Source organism: Gobius niger (genome assembly GCF_951799975.1).
Source record: "Gobius niger genome assembly, chromosome: 9".
Lineage (NCBI taxonomy): Eukaryota > Metazoa > Chordata > Actinopteri > Gobiiformes > Gobiidae > Gobius > Gobius niger.
Genome location: NC_136860.1, coordinates 6,741,768 through 6,769,705, shown reverse-complemented (window position 1 = coordinate 6,769,705; position 27,938 = coordinate 6,741,768). Strand labels below are relative to the sequence as shown.

Here is a 27,938-nt window from a genome sequence, read left to right as displayed (position 1 = left end):
TTGAGCCGTGTCTGTGTTGGGCTGTCTAAAGTAGAGCTCAGTCTAAAGTATCACGTAGACTCCACTGCTGCTAGAGTCCCGTTACGCGCTGGACTTTCCCAGGTTTGCGCACACGGCCGCTCCGCTCTGCGCTCTGTTTGAGGAAGTGCCTCAGTGGGATCCGCGTGTGGGAAGGGCGTCTTCTGTCACTTCCCCTTCTCCAGACCCGAGTCAACACGCTCGGTCTCGCTCTGAAACAAACCACCATGCTGCTGCTGCTGGGCCAGGCTGACGCGCTCCTGTGCCGCTCCGCCAGCTCATAACATGCCGCTGTGGATCGTGCCCGCTCTGCTGCTCTCACTCGTCCAGGCTCACGGTGAGTGTAGTGCCTCAGTGCTTTACCTGGCAACGAAACACTCGCTACTACCGAGATACGCGCTATATACTGGTTTTACTTTCAGTCCATTATCAGAAAATAATCCACATTGTAGAGGAGTGCAGGACTGGTGAACGTTTGTCATGTTGTTCACTAACACATTTGTTACCAAAAGCTAAATAAATGTATATATATATGAAAAAAGCCTAAATAATCAAGGTTAGATTTGTTAACAGATTGGGAACCCCATTAGTGATGGGATTTACGGCTCTTTACTGAGTGTCTTTGGGATCCGTTCTTTTCAAAGAGCTGTTCCAAACACTGGCTCTTCTTCATGTTGTAACACAATATCGAAGCCGATCGATACTGGACCGATATTCACGCTTTGAAAAACGACTTTGTGAATCAAATCTTGTGCCACAACTAATAAAAGGCCGCTGCGACTGTCTGACTAATCATGCATTTAACTTTAAAGGAATAGGCCACCGTTTTTACATACTGAGATATGCTCTTACCTCACTTTAGCCGAGTTAATATATCCCCGTCTGGTCTTTGTCCGTGCGCTCTGCCAGGCAAACGGAGCACATACGCAGCCTCTCCCACATGTCACATAGCTCCAAAAAAGCTCACGATAGAAGCTACCAAGCTCTTCCACGTGTTCCCTATTTAAATAAAGTTACGTGAAGTGTTTTCATGCGAAGTATATTTACCCAGAAATGTAACGTGTCGATTTTATAAGCAGATAAAAAGGGGGACTATATTGTGAGGTGTAATGATACGAGGAGCAAAACGTCCGCGTAGTAACTCCTAAAGGTTATTGACGGAAGTGAGCGGGGAAGTCTTTAGGAGTTACTGCGCGGATGTTTTGCTCCTCGTATCATTACGCCTCACAATATAGTCCCCCTTTTTATCTGCTTATAAAATCGACATGCTACATTTCTGTGTAAATATACTTCGCATGAAAACACTTCACGTAACTTTATTTAAATAGGGAACACGTGGAAGAGCTTGGTAGCTTCTATCTTGAGCTTTTTTGGAGCTATATGACATGTGGGAGAGGCTGCGTATGTGCTCCGTTTGCGTGACAGAGCGCACGGACAAAGACCAGACGGGGATATATTAACTCGGCTAAAGTGAGGTAAGAACATATCTCAGTATGTAAAAACGGTGGCCTATTCCTTTAACTTTAGAGCATACATCTTTCACTTGTGTGGCCTGCTCCGTTGTTGGGCTGATTCTTGTGTTCTGGGTCGAATTGACTTAAAAAAAAAAAGATCCAGCTCTTTTGAGATTCAACTGAGATCCGGTTCGAAACCGTTCACCTGAAAGAGCCGTTCAAAAGAGCCGCTCGGTCAGGATGAATAACAGAACTGGACCTTGAGAATGGAGCTGCAGCCGCTGAGCTCACCTGCCGGCTGACCTGCTGTTGATTCAAACGTAGCCTTTCAGATATTTTTGCTCAGCACAGGGAGAATGGTGATGGGTCGACAATGTGATGCAGTAAAGCCTGATCTTCTACTTGCACAGAATGTTTGCAACAGTTTGGGGAATGCTGCCGTCAGGAGATGAGCTAAACCTGTTGTTTTGTCCTCAGGGAGAGAGAGAACATCTACTATACTATGTCCTCTTTTACTGTAACCAGGCATGATCCCCGGAAGAAATGTTTTTAAATTCCACCCTTAAAACATCAATCTGATACATTTTAAGATGCATTTTTTGCCAACCTTGGGAGAGCTGGAGAAACTTAACTTTAGCCATGAGTCAAAAATACGATGGCCTCCTTACTTAGTGTTATGTAAGCCATCTGATGCAGCCTGTCACTGGGTCGAACTAGGGCTGGGCGATATGGACCAAAAGTCATATCCCTATATATTTTGGTTGAACATCGATATACGATATCCCGATATTTTTTCCGCAAAGTGAGAGCTGTGAAATGTTAAGTCAAAGTCAAAGCCCAATACGAGTAGTTTTATTGGAAACTCACTATAAAATATCAACATAAATGCTGTAAAACAAAGCTCCATAAGGTGCACGTTTAATTAAAAAAAATAGCCTAGAAAATAAAATAGGGCAGCATTTATATACATAAAGAGATGGACAAAATAAAGTGCTCAGTTTCTTTTTGTTAACTTCATAGCTTATCGGAATTTGAAATATCCCGATATACACGATTTGGTCTAATTCCATATCTCATTTAAAAATATATCGATATATCTTAAATATCGATATATCGCCCAGCCCTAGGTGGAACACTTACAGTATATGAGGCACAGTGTATAAGGCACACAATGACCCCCACAATGATGGTGGACGTGCAGTAACTTAACTCGTCTACTTTTCCATTATTATTGACAGACAATACAAGATTATGTAATTCAGAGTTTAATACCTTTTATTGACAAAGACAAAACACAAGACAGTGTTTTCCAGCATTATGACCATAATATAAAAGTTGATATATTTCTTTTACTAATTCTAGATATGTTATTTTAATCATTAGAAAACACAAAGTGTTTTAATATAAATATATACAAAAATATAGGCCTATATTTTTAATGTTAGAGCTATGTAAATAATACCATTTTGGGGCTACAATCTGGTGTGGCTTGTTTACATGCATGAGACCCATGTGTGTTCATTAACATGCACTGTCCTGACCAAATAAACCAATAATAAAAAAAAAGGTGAGGAGAGGTTTTACAATTATATTCACAGATACTTCACCCACACCAAAACCCAAATATCTAATGACTGGCAACATATGACATATTACATACATATTACATATTACATATTACATACATATTACATATTACATATTACAACACTTTGGCCTTTTAAACACTCATTCATTTATAACTTTCCATAATTGCTTGCTGTCATTTAAGGAGCTGCAAAGTTTTTGGCAAAAATATATTCTCTTTTTTAAATTTAAATTTTAAACTGCAATAACACAGTCTCTCAGCATCACTTTCAGATTTGAAAACCACAGCCATGTGCCCATGTCCTTGTGCCTCTGCGTCTGACCAAGCCACATTATTACTCTTTAGAGACTTTTTTTTCCAATTGGAGCACGTTTATCAACTCTTTTCACAAACTTATCCATAAAAGTGCTGAAAGAAGCATTCACATCCTCCTCCAGGTGGACCCGTTTACATCCCCACAAACAGGTTAGGATCAAATGATACGTCAGTCCTGGCGTGCTGGTGAACACGGTTCATGCACATTTGTAAACATGTGGTCAATACATGTTGATTTAGATCCGTCATTCATAGAAATGTCTTGTGAACTGTGTGTGAAAGCCACTCAATATTGAAATTCCCCAGAAGAAAGATCGTTAGTTTGAGCTGATGCTCTGTCACATAATTCTTCTAAATACTCAACATTTGAACTGGGAGATCGATACCAATAACCCACGACAATGGGTGCAATAAAAATTAAAAATTATATTGAATGAAAATAAAATAAATAATAAATGGCATCAGCACAATTCTAATATAACGGCTCTTAAATGTGTAGCCTACTTTACTTAAGGAAATGTACATGAGTAAATTAACTAATTACAAACCAATCTGCTGTGAAAAAAGTAAGAATGTTGAAGAAAATGCCTTGTACTCGTATCAGTATTCGGTATCGGCAAGTACTTAAATCAAAGTACTCATACTCGTATCGGTTTTAGAAAAAGTGGTATCGGTGCATCCCTACATTCTACCTGTAATGCATTCTGACTCACATACTGTCACTTTAATCTCAAGTATAACTAGAAATGCAATGGCTGCGCCATTGCGATTGACTGCGGAATTGCGGGAAGCAAATGCAGAAATTGTTCAAATTGCAAAAAATGCTTAATTTGCATAATCTAATTTGCATAAATTATGTAAATTGCAGAGTGAGATCGATAGACGGATCGGTGCGGCGTCAGCAGTGATGCGGTCGCTGTATCGGTCTGTCGTGGTGAAGAGGGAGCTGAGTCGGGGCAAAGCTCTCGATTTACCGATCGATCTACGTTCCCACCCTCACCTATGGTCATGAGATTTGGGTAATGACCGAAAGGACAGGATCGCGAATACAAGCGGCCGAAATGAGTTTCCTTCGCAGGGTGGCTGGGCGCACCCTCCGAGATCGGGTGAGGAGCTCAGTTACCCGGGAGGAGCTCGGAGTAGAGTCGCTGCTCCTTCACGTCGAAAGGAGCCAGCTGAGGTGGCTCGGGCATCTGTTCCGGATGCCTCCTGGTCGCCTCCCGCGGGAGGTGTTCCAGGCATGTCCTAGTGGGACAAGGCCTCGTGGAAGACCCAGGACACGCTGGTGGGACTATGTCTCCGAGCTGGCCTGGTGTCGCCTCGGGGTCCCCCCAGAACAGCTGGAGGAGGTGTGTGTGGATCGGGAAGTTTGGGCATCTCTGCTGAGACTGCTGCCCCCGCGACCCGGCCCCGGATAAAGCGGAAGAAAAATGGATGGATGGATGTAAATTGCATAAACTCTTTAAAATGCATAAATCCTAAATGGCATAAACTCTTAAGTTGCAGTTAAATGCATTAACTGGTTAAATCCCATAAAGTGGTTAATTTGCATAAATTGTTAATATTGCATAAACTTTTAAATTCCATAAACTGGTCAAACTGTTGAAATGGCCTCAGTGCTTGATTGGCAGAAGCTGCACAAATGGCTGAAAGGCCTGGAGTCGCCCGATTGGCTGGATTCCCCCATACACACCAATGCAAAAATTTCAAACTCTCGTATAAAAAAACTGGAAAACTGCAGAAGGCCATTTTTTTCTCAAAACCCACAAGTTGCAGAAGCTGAACATGCACAAAGTGCAGAAATTGCAGAAAATGCAGAAAAAAGTGCAGAAACGCATGGATTTGCGGCAGCCCCATTATAAGTCAATGGGAAAAATCTCCGATATTTCGGCCTATTGCGGAAAAACCGTAAGTTGCAGAAGTCCCAAAAGTAATAGCACCCTTCTCCTCAACATGCGGAACGTTTTGATGCATAACTTGCATAAATTGCACAAAGCATGAAGGTGCTGAAAGCTCTAGAAAATCGGGAAAAAGATGGAAGAGGAACTAGAAATGCAATGGCTGCGCCATTGCGATTGACTGCGGAATTGCAGGAAGCGAATGCAGAAATTGCATAAACTGTTCAAATTGCATAAGTTGCTTAATTTGCATAATCTAATTTGCATAAACTGGTAAAATGCATAAAGTGGTAAAGTGCATGAATGGGTTAATTTGCATAAATTATGTAAATTGCATAAACTCTTTAAAATTCATAAATCCTCAATGGCATAAACTCTTAAGTTGCATAAACGGTTTAAAATGCATTAACTGGTTAAATCCCATAAAGTGGTTGATTTGCATAAATTGTTAATATTGCATAAACTTTTAAATTCCATAAACTGGTCAAACTGTTGAAATGGCCTCAGTGCTTGATTGGCAGAAGCACAAATGGCTGAAAGGCCTGGAGTCTCCCCATTGGCTGGATTCCCCCATACACACCAATGCAAAAATTTCAAACTCTCGTATAAAAAAACTGGAAATCTGCAGAAGGCCAATTTTTTCTCAAAACCCACAAGTTGCATAAGCTGAACATGCACAAAATGCAGAAATTGCATAAAATGCAGAAAAAAGTGCAGAAACGCATGGATTTGCTGCAGCCCCATTATAAGTCAATGGGAAAAATCTCCGACATTTTGGCCGATTGCGGAAAAAACGTAAGTTGCAGAAGTCCCAAAAGTAATAGCACCCTTCTCCTCAACATGCGGAACATTTTGATGCATAACTTGCATAAATTGCACAAAGCATGAAGGTGCTGAAAGCTCTAGAAAATCGGGAAAAAGATGGAAGAGGAATAATAATAAAGAACATGAAAACCAATAATTGACTGCGGAAGAATTCCGCAGTCAATCAATAATAATAAAGAACATGAAAACCAATAATTGACTGCGGAAGAATTCCGCAGTCAATCAATGAGAGTTTTGCTATAATTAGACTGCCCACCATCCCTCTGTTATTAGAAATTGCACCCACATTGAATTTTTTGGGATGATTAACTAGGCCACAAATAATGATTATTTGTATATGTTTAATAACAGTTTTGTAAAAGATTACTATAATTTTTTCATTGAAAGAACAGTTATATTGCCCAGAGGAGCAAGCAGGAGCACAGAGCTTATTAGGATCTACCTCCTTCTATTTTGACATTAATGGGAATAGTTCACGTTGTAACAATATGCTACTTTATTGCTTTTCAGATATATGTCAATGTGATTTAGTATTTAGGTGTCTGTACATTCATTCAATGAACACAAAATAACCTTTTTTATCATGATAAACACATGGAGAACACACTTGTGAAAGCCAACAGGGTTTACCAGAGCGTACTGGTATTTCACTTAGTCTCTTGGTTTGGTCATCTCACTGTCAAAAACAAAGCCAAACTTGGCAGAGCTGTTAAACAGGGCAGTAAAATCACCGGCACACTTCCTCGTGCACCAGTGCCATCCACGAGCTGAATAAGTTGTAACCACTAATGTCGCTCAGTCTGTTCTGTTCCTTTTCTTTTGATGCGGTGAATCTGCTGCTGCTGTGTCTACACTGAACTGATTTGATAATGGACTTTAATGTATTTTGTATTTTAGTTATATTTGAATGTGTGAGTGAGCCGTCATTGTTCATGGTAGACGATACAGTTTTTCGATTCTATTCTTTTATTTGCGTCACAGTGAACCAAAGTGCAGAGGTGGGGAGAGTAGCCAAAATAACACGACTTTAAAATAATTTGACTCAGGTAGAAGTAAAAAGTACTGTATGAAAAACTCCTTCACATGAACTGGAAAGTCTGCGATGTTTGTCCCGCCCACAAAAAAGGTTGTAAGACTCACCACATGATCAGAACTTGAGCCCAGCAGAGGAAGGGGAGGGATGAATGTGATGACTCTGCCCTTTGACAAACAACATCACAGCTTGAGCCACAAGAAGGGAAAGTTACGTTGCTGCTGTTGCAACACCTGCAGTCGTGTTTTCACCACAGTGACGCCTGCACTTTTCTCCTCTTACGCAGCTTCAGGCAAACCCACGTAGAGTGAATCCTACAAACATGAATCCACCACAGCGCTTCAGGTTTTCCACTCTCTGTCCCTTTTAGACCACCAGGGTGCGCTGGAGACCTTCCACGTGAGCGCGGGACACCTGGCCGTGTTACCGTGCAGTCCGGCACAGCGACACCGTACGAACGTGAGCTGGAGCAGAGACGGTCAGGGGCTGGGCGGGACTATGGGCGTGGAGGTCCAGGAGGGGCAGCTATGGTTCAGGCCCGCTAACACCTCTCACAGCGGGGTGTACACCTGCCACTACAGGTAAGCGTCGCAGCGTTTCAGTCTCTGGATCCTAGGAGAGATTTCAGTATTGTTGACTGGACTGACAACTGTGTTCTGTCTTCAGAAGCTTCTTCTCGCTCTTGTTTTATCATTAGAACTACTAGAATAGCCCCTGTTATGGCTTGGAGTGAAACTGAGGGCATCGCCTTGTGGGCAGCTGTTCAGCATCATTTGCCCATGACAACAGGCATCCACCTGTTTCTATCTGTCTTGTGGTTAAATACAATGAGACTGATGCACAAGGTGAGAAGAAATGCACTTCATCGGCTCATGGAGGGGAAAGCTTTACTGCAGCAGGAAGTGAAAGGCCGGCAGAAGAGATCTACTGATGATATAAAGTTGATCCAATTTGCCTCTTCAGAGCAGTAATCCAAACGTCCACATGCAGCGTGTGGTCATTCTCTCTTTGCTCAAAAAAGAGGCATGAAAGTGAGAGTAGATCGGCCTGAGGTCGGCCGCATTCACACCAAACCCATATGTGGGTAAAGAGCTGCGCTTGGATTCACACTGACCCAAAAGTGCCGCTCTCGGGTGGAGAGCCATTTTGGGTCGACCAAACTAGGGCCTTTGTGAAAACAGTCATTATATCCTATATCCCATTTGCATCAAGAAAGTCCTTCTGTCCCTGTGGTCCGTAGGCCACCCCAAGGGTTATGGTGGGTGAGTGCTTTTTTTAAATTTACAAAAATAGCCTCTTTCACACCTCCCTCTAATGCAGGGGTGTCAAACATACGGCCCGCGGTTCTGATCCGGCCCGCGAGATGATTTATTCCGGCCCCTGCCCTGTAGAGCATAAATTCCAGAGTATGTCAAAAAAAAAAAGTAAGTCTCTCGCCCATTCCTGTGCGGAGTTATGAATTTTTAAAGAATAACCAGAATGCTCATTCTAGCCACTAGGGGGCATTAATAAAAAAAAAAGGATAGAGTTCCACACGTGTCCAGCAGAGGGCACTGACATAATAAGAGCTCAGGATATGAACAACACATTATATAGTCATGTGGTAAATGGACAGTCTGCCCCAGGGCGGCTGTGGCTTCAATAAAAGTTTACCACCACCAAGTGAATGAATAATGACTACTGCACTTTCAGGAACTTGTGACACAGGCTTGTAAAGTGCAATACAAGTGTGAGCCGTTGTCATTAATGAAGCTACAGTCAAGTTGGGGCTTTGATCAAATCACAGCTTATTATTATTCATTTATTGGAAACATTTTCTCTATTATATGTGGCCCGCGACCCAAAATGTGTTTGACACCCCTGCTCTAATGGATCCACAGTCAGCTATGCATTTCCATCAAAGCTACTAACTAGCCTGTGCTATAACTTGTGGTATAACACACTGATACTCAGTACTGCCTACTGAGTGTAGTAATCCATCTGCAGTACTATGCTGCTTGTTCTGCTGCTCATCTGAAAACTGCCATGGGCTTCCTCCTGAGACTGCATGACTCATACCCTCACGGGTGAAAAGAGCATGTGTCATTCAAGCCGTGGTCAGCGTCCACCCAAACATCCTGCTGTGAAGCGGTGGCGTGTAGAGGGCAGCCGGGACGGGCTCGGGTTAGACCAGGCGCTGTGTCTGCGTGTCTCTGCTAACACTTGAAAATGGACAAAGAGGATATATTTTATTTGTGTTGACTGTTTCAGATACAAAAGCCACTGATTATACATGTGGCGGCATCAAGGGAAATGAAAGAAGCTACGACCACATTAGAAAAAGAGTGTAATCCAATTCATGGTACTTTTTGTCAAAAAACACAGACCCACAAAGAAACGGGGGATTGTCTCCTGGACTCCTCAGGCCACAGGAGCAGAAGGGCTTTGGCAATGCAAAGGCGCCTAATGACTCCTAGTTTTGTCCCAGCTCAGAACACTGGCAATTCCAATCAGGGAAACTGTACATTAACGTAAAACACTTTTTATGTTTCGGATCTTCTTCATTTTCAACACTTTTTCCATTGTGTGATTCTCACTAAAGACATTGTAGGAGCCAGAAATGGACTTGCAAATAAATTTACAAATATGTTTGAGTGGGGGAATTCCTGCCGCCATCTAGTGGGCACTTTGAAGAACGCTTTGAAGAAATAAAGGGCAAAGGCTGTCTGCAGAAGGTGTGGCTGCAGCAGGAAGACACAGTCTTCGACCTCCACTGCTGCCTTAGTTAATCTTCCTTTTATCAAAGCAATCATTATTTCTGCTCAAGTGCTTAAATTTTATATGCACCTCTTTAATTTCTGTAATAAATTCCGTTACCATTTTTGAAATCTTTTTTGTCTACCAGTTTATTTTATTTTATTTTATTTTATTTTATGTGGAGCGTCAGACATTTTTGCCAGCCACCAAGGATGATAATGTTGAAAAACTGACACTACACAAAGGCGAAGACTACTTCCTTAAGGAATAAGAACTCAAAACGGACTCCAATGAAGAGTTGTGACCCTCCATTGTCAAGGAAGAGTACAAGAAAGGATCGCTTGGAGAGACGTTTGCAATGGGGGGTCTACTACAGGAGTAGTAAACTATGAATGAACACATGGGATTATGTAGGAACCAAAAACATATGTTTTATATGTTATATTCTAGCACACTTGGCATTTTCTCCATGAGCTTCAAAAGGCCCTTGTCCCTGTGAAGTCAAAAATATTTCTGTGACGACATCGTGAAGCTCATGGAGGGAATGTCAAAAGTGCAAAGAAGTAATCAAAGTAAAGGCGGCTATTTGGAAGAATCTATTTCAACTTATTTCCTTTAAAAGATAATTCCATATTAGTTCATTCAGAAATTAACACCTTCAGTGAGAAAGTAAATAATCTTGAAATAAAAGAAAACCGAATACATATGAAAAGCATTTCCAAACTCTTGACCGGTGCTGCAGGTGTGGTGATGTCCTGACCACGCCCCTCTGCAGTGGCGAGAGTTAAACAGACTTTTGGCTTTATGTTTAATCAGTCACATTTTGAGAACAACAGCAACAAGAAGCTTCTGAGGATAACTCTGGTCAACTCTGGTCCAGTCGACAATATTTAACTCTCTACTACGACAATCGAACCCCAACCTTTGTGTGACGTCTCGAAAACAATTGAGGGAAACATTCTACAGTTGTAATAAATGATGAATTAAGTATACTTATGCCAACCCACAGGTCCCAGAGTGGGCAGAAGCAGGCTCAGGTGCAGCTGTCCGTGTCCGAGGAGAAGTGTCCGGTGGTGGCCGACCACAGACCCCTGCACCTGGGGGAGAACGTGAAGATCCCCTGTAAACTCCCACACGTCTACAAAGCCTACAACCTCAACAGCCCCAAGGACACTCGCTGGACAAAGGTATCACCATCACCGCAATCATCCGTTGTCAACCCTGTTTCCAAAATATCTTTGAGAAACAACACACAGGAAGTCACATTTATAGGTTCATAAATTCCAAATCATGCAGATGCTAAAAAGGCAGTCCTCACTCATCACGTGTCCTTCATTTCAGTTTTATAAAGTGTGAAATATTCAGACTGAGATGCACAAAGAGAAAAACATCAGCCACATTTATGAGGTGGTTCCACTGTAACCAGTACGCTCTTGTGTGTCTGCAGGGCTGCGCTCCCCTGCACAGGTCGGGGGCCCAGGTGATTGGGCGGGGCTATTTGCTTATACCATGGGTCACTCCAGGGGACGCGGGAACATACACCTGCTTTATAGATCTGAGTGTGGGAGGACAGAACTACAGCGCCGCCTGGAGTGTGGAGATGACTCTGACAAACGGTATGTTCCTTCAGCGCAGCAGCAGCGGCGCCACAATTGTCAAAGCAAGGGCAGAGGAAGTGCTGATTCTTCCGTAACTTTTGCACATTTTGTCATGTTTACAACCCTAAACATTAAGATTTTATTTTTATTTTTTTACTGAACGTTCACACACAAGTAACAGACAACTGTGAAGTGAAAGAAAAATGCTACATGATTCTGTTATTTTTCAAAAAATAGAAAACCGAAAAGTGGGGCTTGCATAAGTATTCATACAGCATGAATACTTTGTGGAACCCCCTTTTGCTGTAATAACAGCAGAAAGTCTTTTAGCCCATTCCTCTTTACAAAACAACTCAAGCTCTGTCACATTAGAAGGAGAGCGTTTGTGAACAGCAGTTTTCAGACCTTTCCACAGATTTTCAATAGGATTTAGGTCAGGACTTTGACTGGGCCATTCTAACACATTAATATGTTTTTATTGAACCATTCCATTGTAGATTTAGCTTTGTGTTTCGGGTCATTGTCCTGCTGAAGGTGAATCTCCGCCCCAGGCCTAGTTCTCTTGTGACTCCAGCAGGTTTTCCTCCAAAATGTCTCTGTATTTGGCTCCATCCATCTTCCCAACTATTCTCACAATCTCCCCAGTCCCCGCTGAGGAAAAGCAGCCCCACAGCATGATGCTCCCCCCACCGTATTTGACACTGGGGATGGTGCACTCAGGACGATGAGCAGTGTTAGGTTTGCTCCATACATAACGTTTTGCATTTGGGCCAAAAAGTTAAATTTTTGTCTCATCTGACCAAAGCTCCTTCTTCCACATGGAGCTGTGTCCTCCATATGACTTCCAGCAAACTTCAAACGGGATTTCTTATGGCCTCCTTTCAATAATGGCTTCCTTCTTCCACTCGTATATGAAGGCCAGATTTGTGTAGAGTAAGACTTATAGTTGTCCCATGTACAGATTCCCCCAGCTCAGCGGTTGTATTTCTTACCAGTGTCCTCCTTGTTTGATCTAATATTTTATGTGGATGACCACGTCTTGGTAAGTTGGCAGTGGTGCTATACTCTTTCCATTTCCTAATGATGGATTGAACAGTTGCTCCGTGAGATGTTTAAATCTTGGTAAATCTTTGTATAACTTAACGCTGCTTTAAACTTCTCCACAGCTTTATCCCTGACCTCTCTGGTGCTCCTTGGCCTTCATGATGTTGTTTAGTGACCAATACACTCCGACCACAGCTCTGAAGGCCTAAAAGAACAGCTGAAATTATACTGAGAGTAGATTACACACAGGTGACCTCTGTTTAATGGTTAGGCCAAGGTGTGAACATTCTGGAGTCATTAGGAATGTTATAAAGGCAATTTAATGCACTCAGAAATGCTGTATGCATACTTATGCACGCCCCACGCCCTCATGTATCAATTTGCTTTCACTTCACAGTTGTCTGTTACTTGTGTGTGAACGTTCAGTAAAAAAATCAAAATAAAATCTTTATGTTTAGGGTTGTAAACATGACAAAATGTGCAAAAGTTCTAGGTGTATGAATACTTTTGAGAGGCACTGTATCTATTGTTTTGTATAGACCGATGTCGCAACAGGAGTTCTCTCACAGGACTGCACAAACAGTAAAGCAATGAAACTGTCTGGATTAAACAAGCCTCCGACTCATGCTTTGCTTGCACGCGACAGAACTCACCCTCAATGCCTACCAATGAGTCAGTTGATTGTGTCTATGTGTTTGTCCTTTATCTGTATTTCCCGTCGTATACAGAATGACTATGGTGATGACCATCGTTTATCAGCTAATGTCACTGACAGGGTCTTTGTGTTCTGTAGCGTGCAAGCAAAGTTAGAAGCTTGTTCAGATTTAGTTCAATCCGGACAAAACTAAACTTTTTCATTTTTTTTTTTTTCCATTTTTTTATTTATTTCATTCATTTAAAAATGCAACAGCATTTAGCATGAATGAAAAGGAGCAGAAAGAAGTAAAAACGTATAATGTCTGCCCCTAATCAAACAATAAACAAGACAATGCAAAGTTCTGGTAAATGAACATAATGTCCAAATAAACGTTGGCAGCAGGTGGTGACGAGCCGCGTGGGCGTAACCCGCCCGCACACTCTGACACGGCGAGACAAAACTCCAAAATCCAGTTGGAGAAAATAGACCTCAGGGAGAACCACAGAAGGAGAGATCCACTCCCATGGACGGACAGGCTGTAGATAGGCAGATTTACTTCAGGCTGTGGGTCAGAGCTTTACCTAACTGACCTGATCATAAGCTAATGCGAAGAGGTACGTTTTGAGCCTAGTTTTAAATGTAGGGACTGTGTCTGCTCCTTTAATGTGAGCTGGGAGTTTATTCCATAAAACCAGAGCATGGAGCTAAACGCTCTGCCACCTACAGTGATTTTGGAGACTCGAGGAATCACTAGTGCCTGAGTTTTGAGAGCGAAGTGCTCTGGCTGACTGATGTGGAACTGTAGCATCTTGAAGATAGATCCGAGCCAAGTTATGTTGAGTATATGGGTTATTTCTCCATGTTCCAGGACACAAAAACCTGATCCAAGAGCAAGTGCAAGAGGTAATGAATGAACTGCAAAACACCCCCCCCCTAAAGGACTCAGTCTGCTGTGCCTTGTGTTCAGCAGTGTGCACATTGCTGTATAAGCGAACGGTAATGACCACTGGTTTCTGGTTCAATTGGCTTGACTATAAAGTAAACCTGTCTTCAACTGTGAACAACTGTGACAATGAACATCGTTTGAAAACTACTGCCATCCCCAACTGATGGCTCTGATGTACCGCCATGATAAAACACTGACGGGCATCGGGCCCCGCCTCCTCTTGTTACAACATTTCCTCGCTACCAATGTAGGCTAAAGAGACTTTACATGGGGGTGCAAAGCGGGCCTAGCCCCCTGTCAGAAACACCCATGTACTGCTTTCATCCCACCTGCCCTAAACCCAAAACTACCCGAATCCCGCAGACGTGCAACACAGAAGGGCTGCATTTTTGAATGTGTATTTGGAACAAGAACTAAATAACAAGCACGCAAAATACGTCAGGGGCTTACACTTACAAACACACACGCAACATATTCAAAACTAAACATGTAAGGGATTTACGGTTTGTTGTGTTGAGATTTGGTTGTGTGGTAAAGTCATGTGTGTGCGTGTGTGTTCACAGACACTGTGTTTGTGCAGCCTCACGTGGTCTACCCTCGGGATCAGGTGGTCCAGGTTCATCTGGGTATGTCCTCAACGCGGCCAACATACTGCTAGGTCAAGAGAGTCCATCTCAGTACTGACAGGATCCTGACTCAGATCCAAAATGATGTTTTGGTGCTAATTCTTTGCTGCTAATGTTTTGTCACTAATGTTTCGGTGCTAACATTTTGCTGCTGATGTTTTTCTTGCTAATGTTTTGTTGCTAATGTTTCAGTGCTAACATTGTGTTGCTGATGTTTTTCTTGCTAATGTTTTGTTGCTAGTGTTTCGGTGCTAACATTTTGTTGCTGATGTTTTTCTTGCTAATGTTTTGTTGCTAATGTTTCGGTGGTAACATTTTGTTGCTGATGTTTTTCTTGCTAATGTTTTGTTGCTATTTTTTCGGTGCTAACATTTTGTTGCTGATGTTTTTCTTGCTAATGTTTTGTTGCTAGTGTTTCGGTGGTAACATTTTGTTGCTGATGTTTTGCTTGCTAATGTTTTGTCGCTAATGTTTCGGTGCTGACATTTTGTTGCTGATGTTCTTCTTGCTAATGTTTTGTCGCTAATGTTTTGTTGCTAATGTTTCGGTGCTAACATTGTGTTGCTGATGTTCGTCTTGCTAATGTTTTGTTGCTAATGTTTCGGTGCTATCATTTTGTTTGCTGATGTTTTTCTTGCTAATGTTTTGTTGCTAATGTTTCGGTGCTAACATTGTGTTGCTGATGTTCTTCTTGCTAATGTTTTGTCGCTAATGTTTTGTTGCTAATGTTTCGGTGCTAACATTTTGTTGCTGATGTTTTTCTTGCTAATGTTTTGTTGCTAATGTTTCGGTGCTATCATTTTGTTGCTAATGTTTTGTCGCTAATGTTTTGTTGCTAATGTTTCGGTGCTAACATTGTGTTGCTGATGTTCTTCTTGCTAATGTTTTGTTGCTTATGTTTTGTTGCTAATGTTTCGGTGCTAGCATTTTGTTGCTAATGTTTTGCCTCAAATGTTTTGCTGTTAATTCTTGCCGCTAATGTTTTGCCTCAAATGTTTTGCTAACGTTTTGCTGCTATTTTTTTGGCTGCTAATGTTTTGCAGCTAACCTTTTACTTTTTATGTTTTGCTGCTGACATTTCTGTTTCTGCTAATGCTTTGCCGCTAATGCCTCACTGCTAACGTTATGCCGCTGATGTTCCGTTTCTGACGTTTTGCATTGACATCTTGTTGCCTGTTGCAGGTCGGAGCGTGGAGCTGCAGTGCCTGGCTGACCTGGGCTACAGTGAGGACAGTCACGTGGACATGTACTGGCTCCTGAACAACACTCACACAGAAGACTATCCCGAGGTCAGCGACTCCTGGATCTTGTGAGATTTTTTTTTAATTGTGTTTCTGTATTACATTTATATCATCATATTTTGTTACAACAACAACTATGCAAATACTAACTAAGATATGCATATCCCCTTTGAACAACTATTTGTATCCAACATTGAAAAAAAGACAAAACTAATTGTCCTTCAGATGATGAATAATTTGCTAAATGTATATTTTTCCCGTTTACCTTGATTCTCAAATTATTCCATTCGTAATCTCTCCTCACTTTGATGCTGTTATGCGTCAGCGTACCTGAGCAGCGCCGTGTCAAGGGCAAGTCCACTCTCATCATCTCAGAGGTCCACCAGGAGCTCCTGAACATCTCCATCTTCTGTTGTGTGAAGAACACGGTTGGAGAGGACTATGGACAGCTCTGGCTCACTCAAGGTCACCTTTTACACTTTCATAATGCATTATTGGAATCTGTTTGGCATTTGTTTATTTATGGACACATAGTGAAATTCCTCAAACTCCTCCAGAACTCAGTCGCTGAGCTTGAACTCCTGGACCTGACCAGGGACAGGTGCTCGGGCTGTGGAAGAGGGAGAGAGCCCTGTAGTATGAAGCCACACAAATAAACTTCATACCAATGGGTTGCTTGAGCCTCATTCACGAACGTTCACGACACGTTCTTATGCACACATTTGTTCTTAAGGCCTTCTTGGCATTCACAAAACTTGTTCTTACTTACTTCCTAATCCTAAGAACAGCCATGAGGACTCTAACGCACAAAACAAATCTCCTGTTCTGTATGTTCTGATGGAACATTCTGAGTCATATATATTTGTACATATTAAGTCATATATTAAATCATTCCAAAATGTTAATATAACTATATTATATTACAGATGCCTTTATTCAGAAATAAGTTGGTAATATCCCTTGTCGCCTACTTTTATTAACCCCTTAACTCCCACCTGAACCAAGCACATTTTCTCCAGCTTTACCCCAATCCAAAAGCTTCTGGAAAAAAGGTGTGAAAATAGCAACAAAACTGAGACGAAAACAAGGATGAAAATGTGAAAAAAGTGACAAAAAATTTACGAAAAAGTGACAAAAAAAATTTAAAAAATGAATAAAATTGACAAAAAAATTGACAAAAAAGTGAGAAGAATTTGACAAAAAACGCTAATAATTTGACGAAACAGTGACAAAAAAGTGACATAAAAATGGACAAAAAAAATCGAAAAAGTGATGAAAAAAAATCTGATGACGTGAGGAAAAATATCAATTTCGTTTTGTAGGTCTTAGCTTTCAAATGAGGTGTTACACTGGCCTACAGGATTTGGGTAAAGCTGAACTGGAGAAAATGTTCTCGGTTCAGGCGGGAGTTAAGATGTTAATGACAAGTAAAGTGCCAATGTATTACTGCTAAAAGTCTACATCTATTTTGTATCATCTACATTTTGTAATGAGAGCTAATTCGCGTGCCCAAAGGTTTAGGAGGGTCCTTGATTATTTGAGGGTTTTCTTGGTTGTTAGGTTTGATTCCCGTTTCGTCAGTCATATTCTTCTCTGGGCTTCTTTCGCGTGCGGCACTTTTTCGTCCTTATATGGTGACTCATAGGCGGTGCTAATTGGTCCGCACATGCACGCGCATCCAAGTCGGTATTCACCAAACTAAGAGCACACGTACAAAGTCTTTTCCCTACTTAAAGGAATAGGCCACCGTTTTTACATACTAAGATATGTTCTTACCTCACTTTAGACGTGTTAATATATCCCCGTCTGGTCTTTGTCCGTGCACTCTGTCACGCAAACGGAGCACATACGCAGCCTCTCCCACATGTCACATAGCTCCGAAAAAGCTCACGATAGAAGCTACCAAGCTCTTCCACGTGTTCCCTATTTAAATAAAGTTACGTGAAGTGTTTTCATGCGAAGTATATTTACCCAGAAATGTAGCATGTCGATTTTATAAGCAAATAAAAAGGGGGACTATATTGTGAGGCGTAATGATACGAGGAGCACAGCGTCCGCGTAGTAATTCCTAAAGACTTCCCCCGCTCACTTCCGTCAATAACCTTTAGGAGTTACTGCGCGGACGTTTTACTCCTCGTATCATTACGCCTCACAATATAGTCCCCCTTTTTATTTGCTTATAAAATCGACATGCTACATTTCTGGGTAAATATACTTCGCATGAAAACACTTCACGTAACTTTATTTAAATAGGGAACACGTGGAAGAGCTTGGTAGCTTCTATCGTGAGCTTTTTCGGAGCTATGTGACATGTGGGAGAGGCTGCGTATGTGCTCCGTTTGCGTGACAGAGCGCGCGGACAAAGACCAGACGGGGATATATTAACTCGGCTAAAGTGAGCTAAGAACATATCTTAGTATGTAAAAACGGTGGCCTATTCCTTTAAGAATGTGTCGTGAATCTGGCAGTTTCCTGACACTGCCTTCGTAAGGACGGATTTTCAGAAGTTACTTAAGAAGATGTTCAGAATGAGGCCCATTGTCTCTTTAAGTATTGTGTAACTGAGTATATATACGTTTTTACTGGTGACGTAATATATCAAGCCATAAAATGTTTAAAAATAGGAAAAAATGAATTTCTGGTGTCTAAATTATGCTTTTGTCAGTGTAAATTACGACTTGCAGTTGAACAGTAAGAGTACTGTTGCTTCAAAATGATATTACTGAACTACAAATAAAAAGTAGTAGGGTCTAAAAAATTATTATTATTATTTTAGGGTTAGGTTTAGGATTAGAGTTATTGGTACGGCTTTATTAAGGTGTGCTCATTAAGTATTAATAAGCATTAGTAATCTTGTTAGGGTAAGGGTTAAGGTTAGCGTTATTGTTGGAGTAAGCTATAAGTACGCATATTATTTATGGCAGTTGTTAACAATATAATGTTATTAACTACCAATATATCTTTATAAGCATTATAATGGCCGACTTGTATGTTAATAGATAAAAGTATAGTAAGCAGCTTACACAAGCATGTTATTAATGGCCTATTAATTACTAATGCCTATTAATACCTTATTAATACTCAGCATTACTGAGTTACTTTCTCCAATTCTGCATATCCAAATCTCAAAGCGTATTGACAGGAGAACTTACAGCCTATATGCCAGTGTGACGCCTCATTTGAAAGCCAAGACCTTCTAGTGTCTAAAACTATGTGTGAGATCTGTGTGAGTGAAACACAACTTACATCACACTTGCTGTCCCTAACCCTAATGATTACCCTAACCTCCTGATTGGAGGGACAGCAAGTAACAGGTTAAACTTACACTTTCACCTTGTTCAAAAAGTTACTCAATTAAATGTAATGGAGTAAATTCTAACCACTTACCCACCTCTGATGCGGAAATACAGCTTTGAATGGGATAAGCTGACTATGGGGAATTCCAAACTTGCAGCACATTTTTCATTTGACATTCAGAACAACGCGACAGGACAGAGATCACCACAAGGTGTCACTGTGGACTATAGAACATTGTGAACATTTGGACCACTCCGTCCCACGTCAGAGTGGACACTGATGTCATATTTGTATACTTTTAGTTTAGGCTGAAAAACATTGAACAAACAAATTTGTAAGGATTTTTTTGTTTGGTCACTTTCTATACTCCGTTCTTGTAACAATGACCCAGTGTGTATGTGTGTCACTACAGCGGACCCCAATGAGCTACACTCAGCCTTGGCCTGGAGCCTCTCCCTTAGCCTGGCTCTGCTGCTCCTGGCTGCCTTCATGTACTACTGCAGGGTGGAACTGGTGCTGGCCTCCAGAGACCTGAGGAGCCGCTTCACCAAACATTATGGTAACATCTATCACCACACATCATTCCCTAAACGTTACAGTAACAGCATTCTCTAAGCACTACGGTAACAGCATTCTCTAAATATTACGGTTAAAGCATTCTCTAAATATTACGGTAAAAGTATTCTCTAAACATTACGGCAACAGTATTCTCTAAACATTACGGTAAAAGCATTCTCTAAACATTACGGTAAAAGCATTCTCTAAATATTACGGTAAAAGCATTCTCTAAACATTACGGTAACAGTATTCTCTTAACATTACGGTAACAGCATTCTCTAAATATTACAGTAGCAACATTCTCTAAACATTACGGTAAAAGCATTCTCTAAACATTACGGTAACAGTATTCTCTTAACGTTACGGTAAAAGCATTCTCTTAACATTACGGTAACAGCATTCTCTAAATATTACAGTAGCAACATTCTCTAAACATTACGGTAAAAGCATTCTCTAAACATTACGGTAACAGTATTCTCTTAACGTTACGGTAAAAGCATTCTCTAAACATTACGGTAAAAGCATTCTCTAAATATTACGGTAAAAGCATTCTCTAAACATTACGACAACAGTATTCTCTAAACATGACGGTAAAAGCATTCTCTAAACATTACGGTAAAAGAATTATCTAAACATTACGGTAACAGCATTCTCTAAATATTACAGTAACAACATTCTCTAAACATTACGGTAACAACATTCTCTAAATATTACAGTAACAACATTCTCTAAACATTACGGTAACAACATTCTCTAAATATTACAGTAACAACATTCTCTAAACATTACGGTAACAACATTCTCTAAATACTAGCTGAGACCCGGCCTTCGGCCGGGCCTCGCTAGTCTCCACATTTGATATTCTGAGATTATGAGTGATTACAAAGAAATGTCCAACCCGTCACACAGTTCAGCTGTAGACCAGTGGTTCCCAACCCATTCCAAAAACTATGGCCACTACAAATGTGTAAAAGAATGAATGCAAAAAATAATTTCAAACAAACTGCAGTTGGAGTGTTTGATGCACCCGTACTCCTTTCTTATAAACTACAACGACAATATGTTCGCTAAACTCAGGGAGTAGAATTCAAGAGACAGTGGAATAATTATGGATAAATATTAGGGGTTCAGCTCTAACGGTTTAGTTCACGGTGCAGGACCCGTGGTTTGGTGCATCACTGTAGTGTACAATCAAAAAAATACTAAGTAGGTTTTGAAATGAAATAGGCTAATGATCGTTGTTTGACAGTATTTATAACCTTACAATAAAATTGGCAATGCTTTCCAAGCTGCTTTAGAATAAAATGTACCTCTGGGCTCACAATACGTGAAAGCAAAATAGAAAACAAATGGTCCAGCAGCAAAGTAAAAAAAAAGAAAAAAACTACGCAGTGCAGGCCATGCGCTCGTTAAGTGGTAGTTTCATTTTCGCTTTTACTCACACGGAGGATAAATCAGTCGGAGCAGCGCGTTTGATTAGAGGCTCGTGTTTTGGGCAATGTTTTGCGCGCACTTTTTTTCGGAGACAAAGCTTTGGAGACGGAATACGGCCAGGATTGGATCTTGCGCATTTGTCTGCGTCTCTGACTTTACGCAGCACTGGATCTATAATGAACCACAGCCTCGGTCACTGCAGGAGAGACATAAACAAAGACACGCAGATGTGTTTTGGAGGAGGTAACTGTACCTGTGCAGAGCGTCTGCAGCTGCAGGTTAGGGTGAGTGACGATGGCACACATCGCCCTGTTTGGATGCGCGCGCGCACACATACACACGCGCACACGCACGCACGCGCACACACCGCCCTGTTTGGATGCACGCGCGCACACATGCACGCACGGACGCACACACGCACACCCAAACGGGCGCGCACTCGCGCACACACACACACACACATCGCCCTGTTTGGATGCGCGCACACGCACGGCAGTCAGATCTCGTGCACTCGCGTTGTAACGGCGGATCAGCCCCCAGCACCAACCACGCACAAACTCACTGTCGCCAGGCTTCCTGGTGTTCCCAAACGGTCTCCCATCCCAGTCCTAACCAGGCCCGTCCCTGCTTAGCTTCAAAGTTGGTATGGGAAATAAACATGGCGGCGCCCAGGCGGCGGCCATTGAGATAGCGTTTTCTATTATAGATTACAGTAACAACATTCTCTAAACATTACGGTAAAAGCATTCTCTAAACATGACGGTAAAAGCATTCTCTAAATATTACAGTAACAACATTCTCTAAACATTATGGTAACAACATTCTCTAAATATTACAGTAACAACATTCTCTAAACATTACGGTAACAACATTCTCTAAATATTACAGTAACAACATTCTCTAAACATTACGGTAAAAGCATTCTCTAAATATTACAGTAACAACATTCTCTAAACATTACGGTAAAAGCATTCTCTTAACATTACGGTAAAAGCATTCTCTAAATATTACAGTAACAACATTCTCTAAACATTACGGTAAAAGCATTCTCTTAACATTACGGTAACATCATTCACAATAACGTTATGTAACAGCATTTTCTTGACGTGATAGTAAAGTAAACTCTACACTAATTTGGACTCTTACTTCCGCGTTTACTCGGTTGCATATTTTAGGATAATGTATGTTTTTCTTTCGCACACAACACTTAATTTACAATGTAGATCTACGGTGGCATGATACATTTAAAACAACAGCACTAAATATGTGTTTTTGAAGATCGCATAGCAGTAGCCCTTTTAATCACTATCACATACTACAAATTAGTGGTGGGACTTTAATTACAGTTCTGTAATTAATTAATTGTAATTAAATGCATTTTAATCGCAAACCAAAAACAACATTTTCAATTCAAAAACCCCTTTGGCAACGCTATTATTGAATAAAATTAAAACTATATTTAGTGTTGTTAATCTGTTAAGCTAATTAACAAACAAATTAATTCAAAGTGCATTTATAGCTATTCAGCTTCAAGTGTTTTAGGAACTCTGATCATTCATGTCACTTGTAAACAGTAGTGTTTATAGTGCCATGTTTTGCATTGTATATAGTCAAACTAATGTAGCAAAAGGGCCATAAAGCATTGCCTTTAAGAGTTTGACATTTTCTGTACAGTTGTGTCGTGTATAGTGCACTCCAGTGACCACATTGCACTGCGAGAGTCAGAGGAAAACTAAACACAACACAAATGAGTGAAAATCACGTGTTGCATATTTTTCATGAATAAAGTTCTTGAATATAAATGGTTACCAAGCAGTTTTCTTCATTCATGACAAATCCACGTAAAATCAAACGTAACTGATATTTATCCATAAATATTCCACCGCCTCTTGAATTTGGTCGGTCTTTATCGAAAAAATACATTGTTCCTGTAGTTTAGCAAACTTGCAGTAGATATAGTGTTCCGGACACCGGGCTCACTACTTTCTCCAGCCTCACGAGACGACACGCGGCGAGGGCGAGGAAAGAGGAGGGGCCTTCTGGTCCAAAACGCCAACAGAATCTGTGCACTACTATATAGTGAATCTGGGGTCAGGGACTATAGTCGGACACAGCCACTGTTGTGAGGGGCGAATGTAGATCTATATACCAGAAACAAGCAAATAAAAAGGTTCTGACTCAGGACTTTTTGAAAATGCGATTAATCAAAATGAAGATGTTAAAGTCCCGGCCTTACTACAAATGTTTTGTTTTTGCAATAATCACAGAACAGCACAAAAAGCATGGGCAGTCCAGTTTAAATAGTTCAAAAGTGAGTCATTGATTACAAAGCTATAAAACAGAATGACTCAGTGTAGCAGGTCTAATGCCACAGAACCATGGATTCATCAGCAGTGGTGACTTTACTATTTCATTCATGCTTAAATGCCCCCAGGTACGTAGGCTCCAATAAAAATGCAAGAAAAAGAAAAAAATGAACATCAACAATCCAGAATTGCTTTTACCTGCATGCAGACTTGAAGAATTCAACTTGGCATGTCCTAAAATTCCAATGATGATTTGTCCTGTGTGCAGTTCAAGATGGGAAGTTGTACGATGGCCTGGTGAGCTGTCTGCACCCTCCCGGAATGACCCCCACAGAGCTCAGCCTCTTCAGTCTGCAGGTCCTGCCCTGGCACCTGGAGGGACAGTGGGGGTACAGGCTGTACGTCCCCGGGAGAGACGACTGCCCTGGAGAAGGTGAGGGCCTCATCTCAAGCTATACACACACATGCACCCACTGTCCAAACCTGGTCATATTAGCACTGTGCTATCAGGCCGGAATAGCTGGAAATGGTTTACTCGTGTTTTTTGTCAGCACGGAAGGCTGCCCTCATGACCCAGCAACAGACAGGTAGAAGAAAATGGATGGATGGATGGATGGGTTTGGGTGGATGGATGGATGGATGGATGGATGGATGGATGGATGGATGGATGGATGGATGGATGGATGGATGGATGGATGGATGGATGGATGGATGGATGGATGGGTGGGTGGATGGAAGGATGGAAGGATGGAAGGATGGATGGATGGGTGGGTGGGTGGATGGATGGGTGGGTGGGTGGGTGGATGGATGGATGGGTGGGTGGAAGGATGGATGGAAGGGTGGATGGATGGGTGGGTGGATGGATGGATGGATGGATGGATGGATGGATGGATGGGTGGGTGGGTGGATGGATGGGTGGGTGGAAGGATGGATGGAAGGGTGGATGGATGGGTGGGTGGGTGGATGGATGGATGGATGGATGGATGGATGGATGGATGGATGGATGGATGGGTAGGTGGATGGATGGATGGATCGGTGGGTGGAAGGATGGAAGGATGGGTGGATGGATGGGTGGGTGGATGGATGGATGGATGGATGGATGGATGGATGGATCGGTGGGTGGAAGGATGGAAGGATGGGTGGATGGATGGGTGGGTGGATGGATGGATGGATGGATGGATGGATGGGTGGATGGATGGATGGGTGGATGGATGGATGGATGGAAGGATGGGTGGATGGATGGATGGATGGATGGATTGATTGATGGGAGGGTGGATAGATAGATGGATGGATGGATGGAGATGTCATTGATTGCACGGGAGCGTTTTGATGAATGTACCTGTTTCTGCTAGATCCCCTATTACGTAGAGCCCCAATTAGGCCACCCCAGTGAAAAATTCCTTGCTCTGTAACAGCAGTGCTGTTACTGTATATGGCTTGAGAACCATAATCTAGTAGCTTTCTCAAATATGTATGAAAGTAAATAAATAATTAGCAAAACGTATGTGTCATTAGCATCATTAGCACTACAGGGGTACGCGTTAGCTGATGGTGGCATATACTTTGTGTTGCAGCGATGCACGAGGCTCTCTCAGAGACGGTGAGGAAAAGCCGCCGACTGCTCCTGCTGCTGTGCGGCTCCGGAGCACAGGGGCCGCTGTCATCCTCAGAGGAGCTCCAACCGCTGTGCTTCGAGCAGAGAGTGGGCCTGTACGACGCTCTGACGCAGAAGGAGCCACGTGTCATCCTCATTGAGATCGGTACGGGACTACTGCTTCTGAATGCTCTTACTACTGTAACTACCTTTAGTGTCGGGCGTATTTCTGCTACTACTAACAAGTCATCCTCATCGACATTGGTACAGGACTACTCCTGCCGACTACTACTAGTACTGTAACTACTAGTGATGGGTCGGTCGCGAACGAGTCGGTACAAAGAACCGGCTCTTTTAAGTGAACGATGAGAGCCGAGTCTCACCCGTGAGCTGCTTTTTTTTTTAAAGGTTGCATGTTTATCAAGCTTTACGTGCACCTCTCCATGCTACATTAGAGAAAAATAGAGAAAGGCAAATGCTAAAAGAGAAAAGAAAAGAGTAAGAGATTTCGATTGGGGAGAGAGGGAGAAAGGAGGTAAAACAGCGTCCGCCAGGAATGAACCTGCTGTTTACACAAAATCAAGACCTCTACATACTTAAACTAATCCATAAACGTAGTCAGTGCATCTCTAGCTTTTAGCCACTTCTTAAATGAGAAAGATCCGCCTCATATTTTCAGGTTTTATGGTTACGCTGGGTTTGTGGAGTGAAAAGTAAACAATGCGATCACACACGGGGGGCGATACTCGCAATGTCGGCCTTTACCGCTCATGTGGATGAGCCCATTGCAAAAGCAACTAAAGCAGAAGTACAACAAAAGGCTAAAGTTTGGACTTCAGTGATATCTGGAGTCTGTGTCCCTCTCTCAGTGCGAGGCTGCAGCAGCTACAGACGCAGCAGGACCAGGGCGGAGGGACTGGGGAGAAACACTGAGGATTTTGACTGTAAATAAAAGAGTACATATATGTAACTACTACCAGCTTTAAAAGTTCATGTGTTGCTATAATAAAAAATGGCTCTACCATCTCGAAAAATCAACGTGGATTATTGAAGACAAAACAACACCACTATAAGCCAAAATCACTTCATTATAGCAATGGAAAAACAAATACATTATTTTTAATTTCTTTCTTGATTATAGTTGTTTTGTGCTTGGAGTAGTCGAAAAGCTCATTTAACATGCCATGAATCCATTTAAATCCATTTAAACTGTATATGTAAAAATATGAAGAGCCATTTGGGAGCCAAGAGAGCCGTAAATCCCATCACGAGTAACTACTTGAACTGCACGTTGTCAAGTGTGGCGTGCAGAAAGTGGTGAGCCCCATGTCCGGAGTGCCAGCAGTGTAGTGCATTACATCTACTATACTGTAAGTCGCTAAACTCTGGGAATTCTGTATTTCTTCGATAAAGACCAACCAAACTCAAGAGACAGTGAAATATTTATATTTATATATATTAGTCAGATACATTTTATTTCACATAGATTTGACATGAATGAAGAAAACGGCTTGCATTGGAAAAGTGCCATATTGCTGTCATATTGATTTTTTTTACTGTAGACATTTTTCACACTCTTGTGTAAAGAAGCTTCCTTAGACTGGCTGGATTCTTGCGTTTTTGTCTGAGAGAGGAAGCTATCAATCATTTGCCTTTATCTCCCTTTACTGCCCCCTGCAGGTGGGCCAGTGGACTACAGCTCTCTGCCTGAGTCAGTGCAGTACCTGAGGAGGACACAGGGGGCGCTGCGGTGGAGACTCGCACCGAGGGGCAGGCTCAGCCTCCTCCTGCGCCCGGAGAGGGGCTTCTGGAACGGACTGCGCTACCACATGCCCCCGGTGCCCCTAGGGAGGGGGGTGCACAGCGGAACAGTCCAGCCCGAGTCACGCTCTGCTTCACACCGTGGTCACCGCCCAAAGCAGGGCCTCATGGAGCTTGTCAAGTCGAGCCCAAGTGCAGCTCCAGCCAAGTCCTCAGCTCAAGGAGTGCCAGTCTGAGGCCGAGTCCCAGAGTCAGGCCCTTTTATACACTGATACACTGCCCTCCTTTGGCTGGTGCTGATACTGCGCCTTCCAGACCAAAGAGTGATGAACCAAGTGGAGCAAGCACTGTAGACCAAACAAATGTGAACCTGAAACATTAACACAAATGTACTGTACTAGAAGGATGTATTTTTTTTTTTTAAAAGGAGCAACACTTCACAGTTTTTCTCAGGGTTGTGGATAGTATTGTAATTTTCGATGCAAATTGTTCAACATGCAAATAATGCAAATGATTAAGTGGCTTTTGCAAAGTCATGAAATAATGTTTGCTGTATTTTGTAAAATAAATAAATATGCCTAAAGGCAGTATTTCAATGAGTTTGAAACATTCTATCATTTTATTGACACTTACTGGCAGCACTTTACAGCAGAGGAAAAATAATGAAAGTGAAGAAACACTGTAAATATTCAAAAATTGTAGTTTTGGATTAAAATGGATAATACACTTCTGCTAAATGTATATGTTAGACACATCCAAATCATTGGACAAAGTCATACAGAACACAAGCTGTCAGGGTCAAAAAGTAATTGTCATGTAACCTTGTTAATGATATAGGTGTACCCCAGGGTTCAATACTGGGGCCACTTTTATTTAGTCTTAACCAGTGTTAATTTTGACAACATATATTAATTTAGTTTTAGTCTTTTGACGAAAATGTAGTTCGATTTTAGTTTAGTTTTAGTCAAAAAAATATCTTCAATTTTAGTCTAGTTTTAGTCGACTAAAATTGCAAGTAAATTTAGTCGA

General features: G+C 41.8%; 1 protein-coding gene across 1 annotated transcript; it reads left to right on the top strand.

Annotated features, from left to right (window-relative positions):
• Positions 1-284: 284 nt before the first annotated feature.
• il1rl2 (interleukin 1 receptor-like 2) lies at positions 285-27,387 on the top strand. The gene is made up of 11 exons (XM_079562922.1): positions 285-355; positions 7,502-7,712; positions 10,877-11,054; positions 11,315-11,483; positions 14,656-14,718; positions 15,901-16,027; positions 16,285-16,424; positions 19,669-19,815; positions 23,823-23,987; positions 25,129-25,314; positions 26,829-27,387. Exons 1-11 carry the CDS (start codon positions 304-306, stop codon positions 27,143-27,145), a joined length of 1,755 nt encoding a protein of 584 aa, XP_079419048.1. The 5' UTR covers positions 285-303; the 3' UTR covers positions 27,146-27,387.
• Positions 27,388-27,938: the final 551 nt, after the last annotated feature.

Coding starts and splice junctions, on each gene's coding strand:
- il1rl2 (XM_079562922.1), top strand. CDS start 304: ATGCCGCTGTGGATCGTGCCCGCTCTGCTGCTCTCACTCGTCCAGGCT. Junction 14,719..15,900: donor GGTGGTCCAGGTTCATCTGG/GTATGTCCTCAA, acceptor TGCCTGTTGCAG/GTCGGAGCGTGGAGCTGCAG. Junction 16,028..16,284: donor GTCAGCGACTCCTGGATCTT/GTGAGATTTTTT, acceptor GTTATGCGTCAG/CGTACCTGAGCAGCGCCGTG.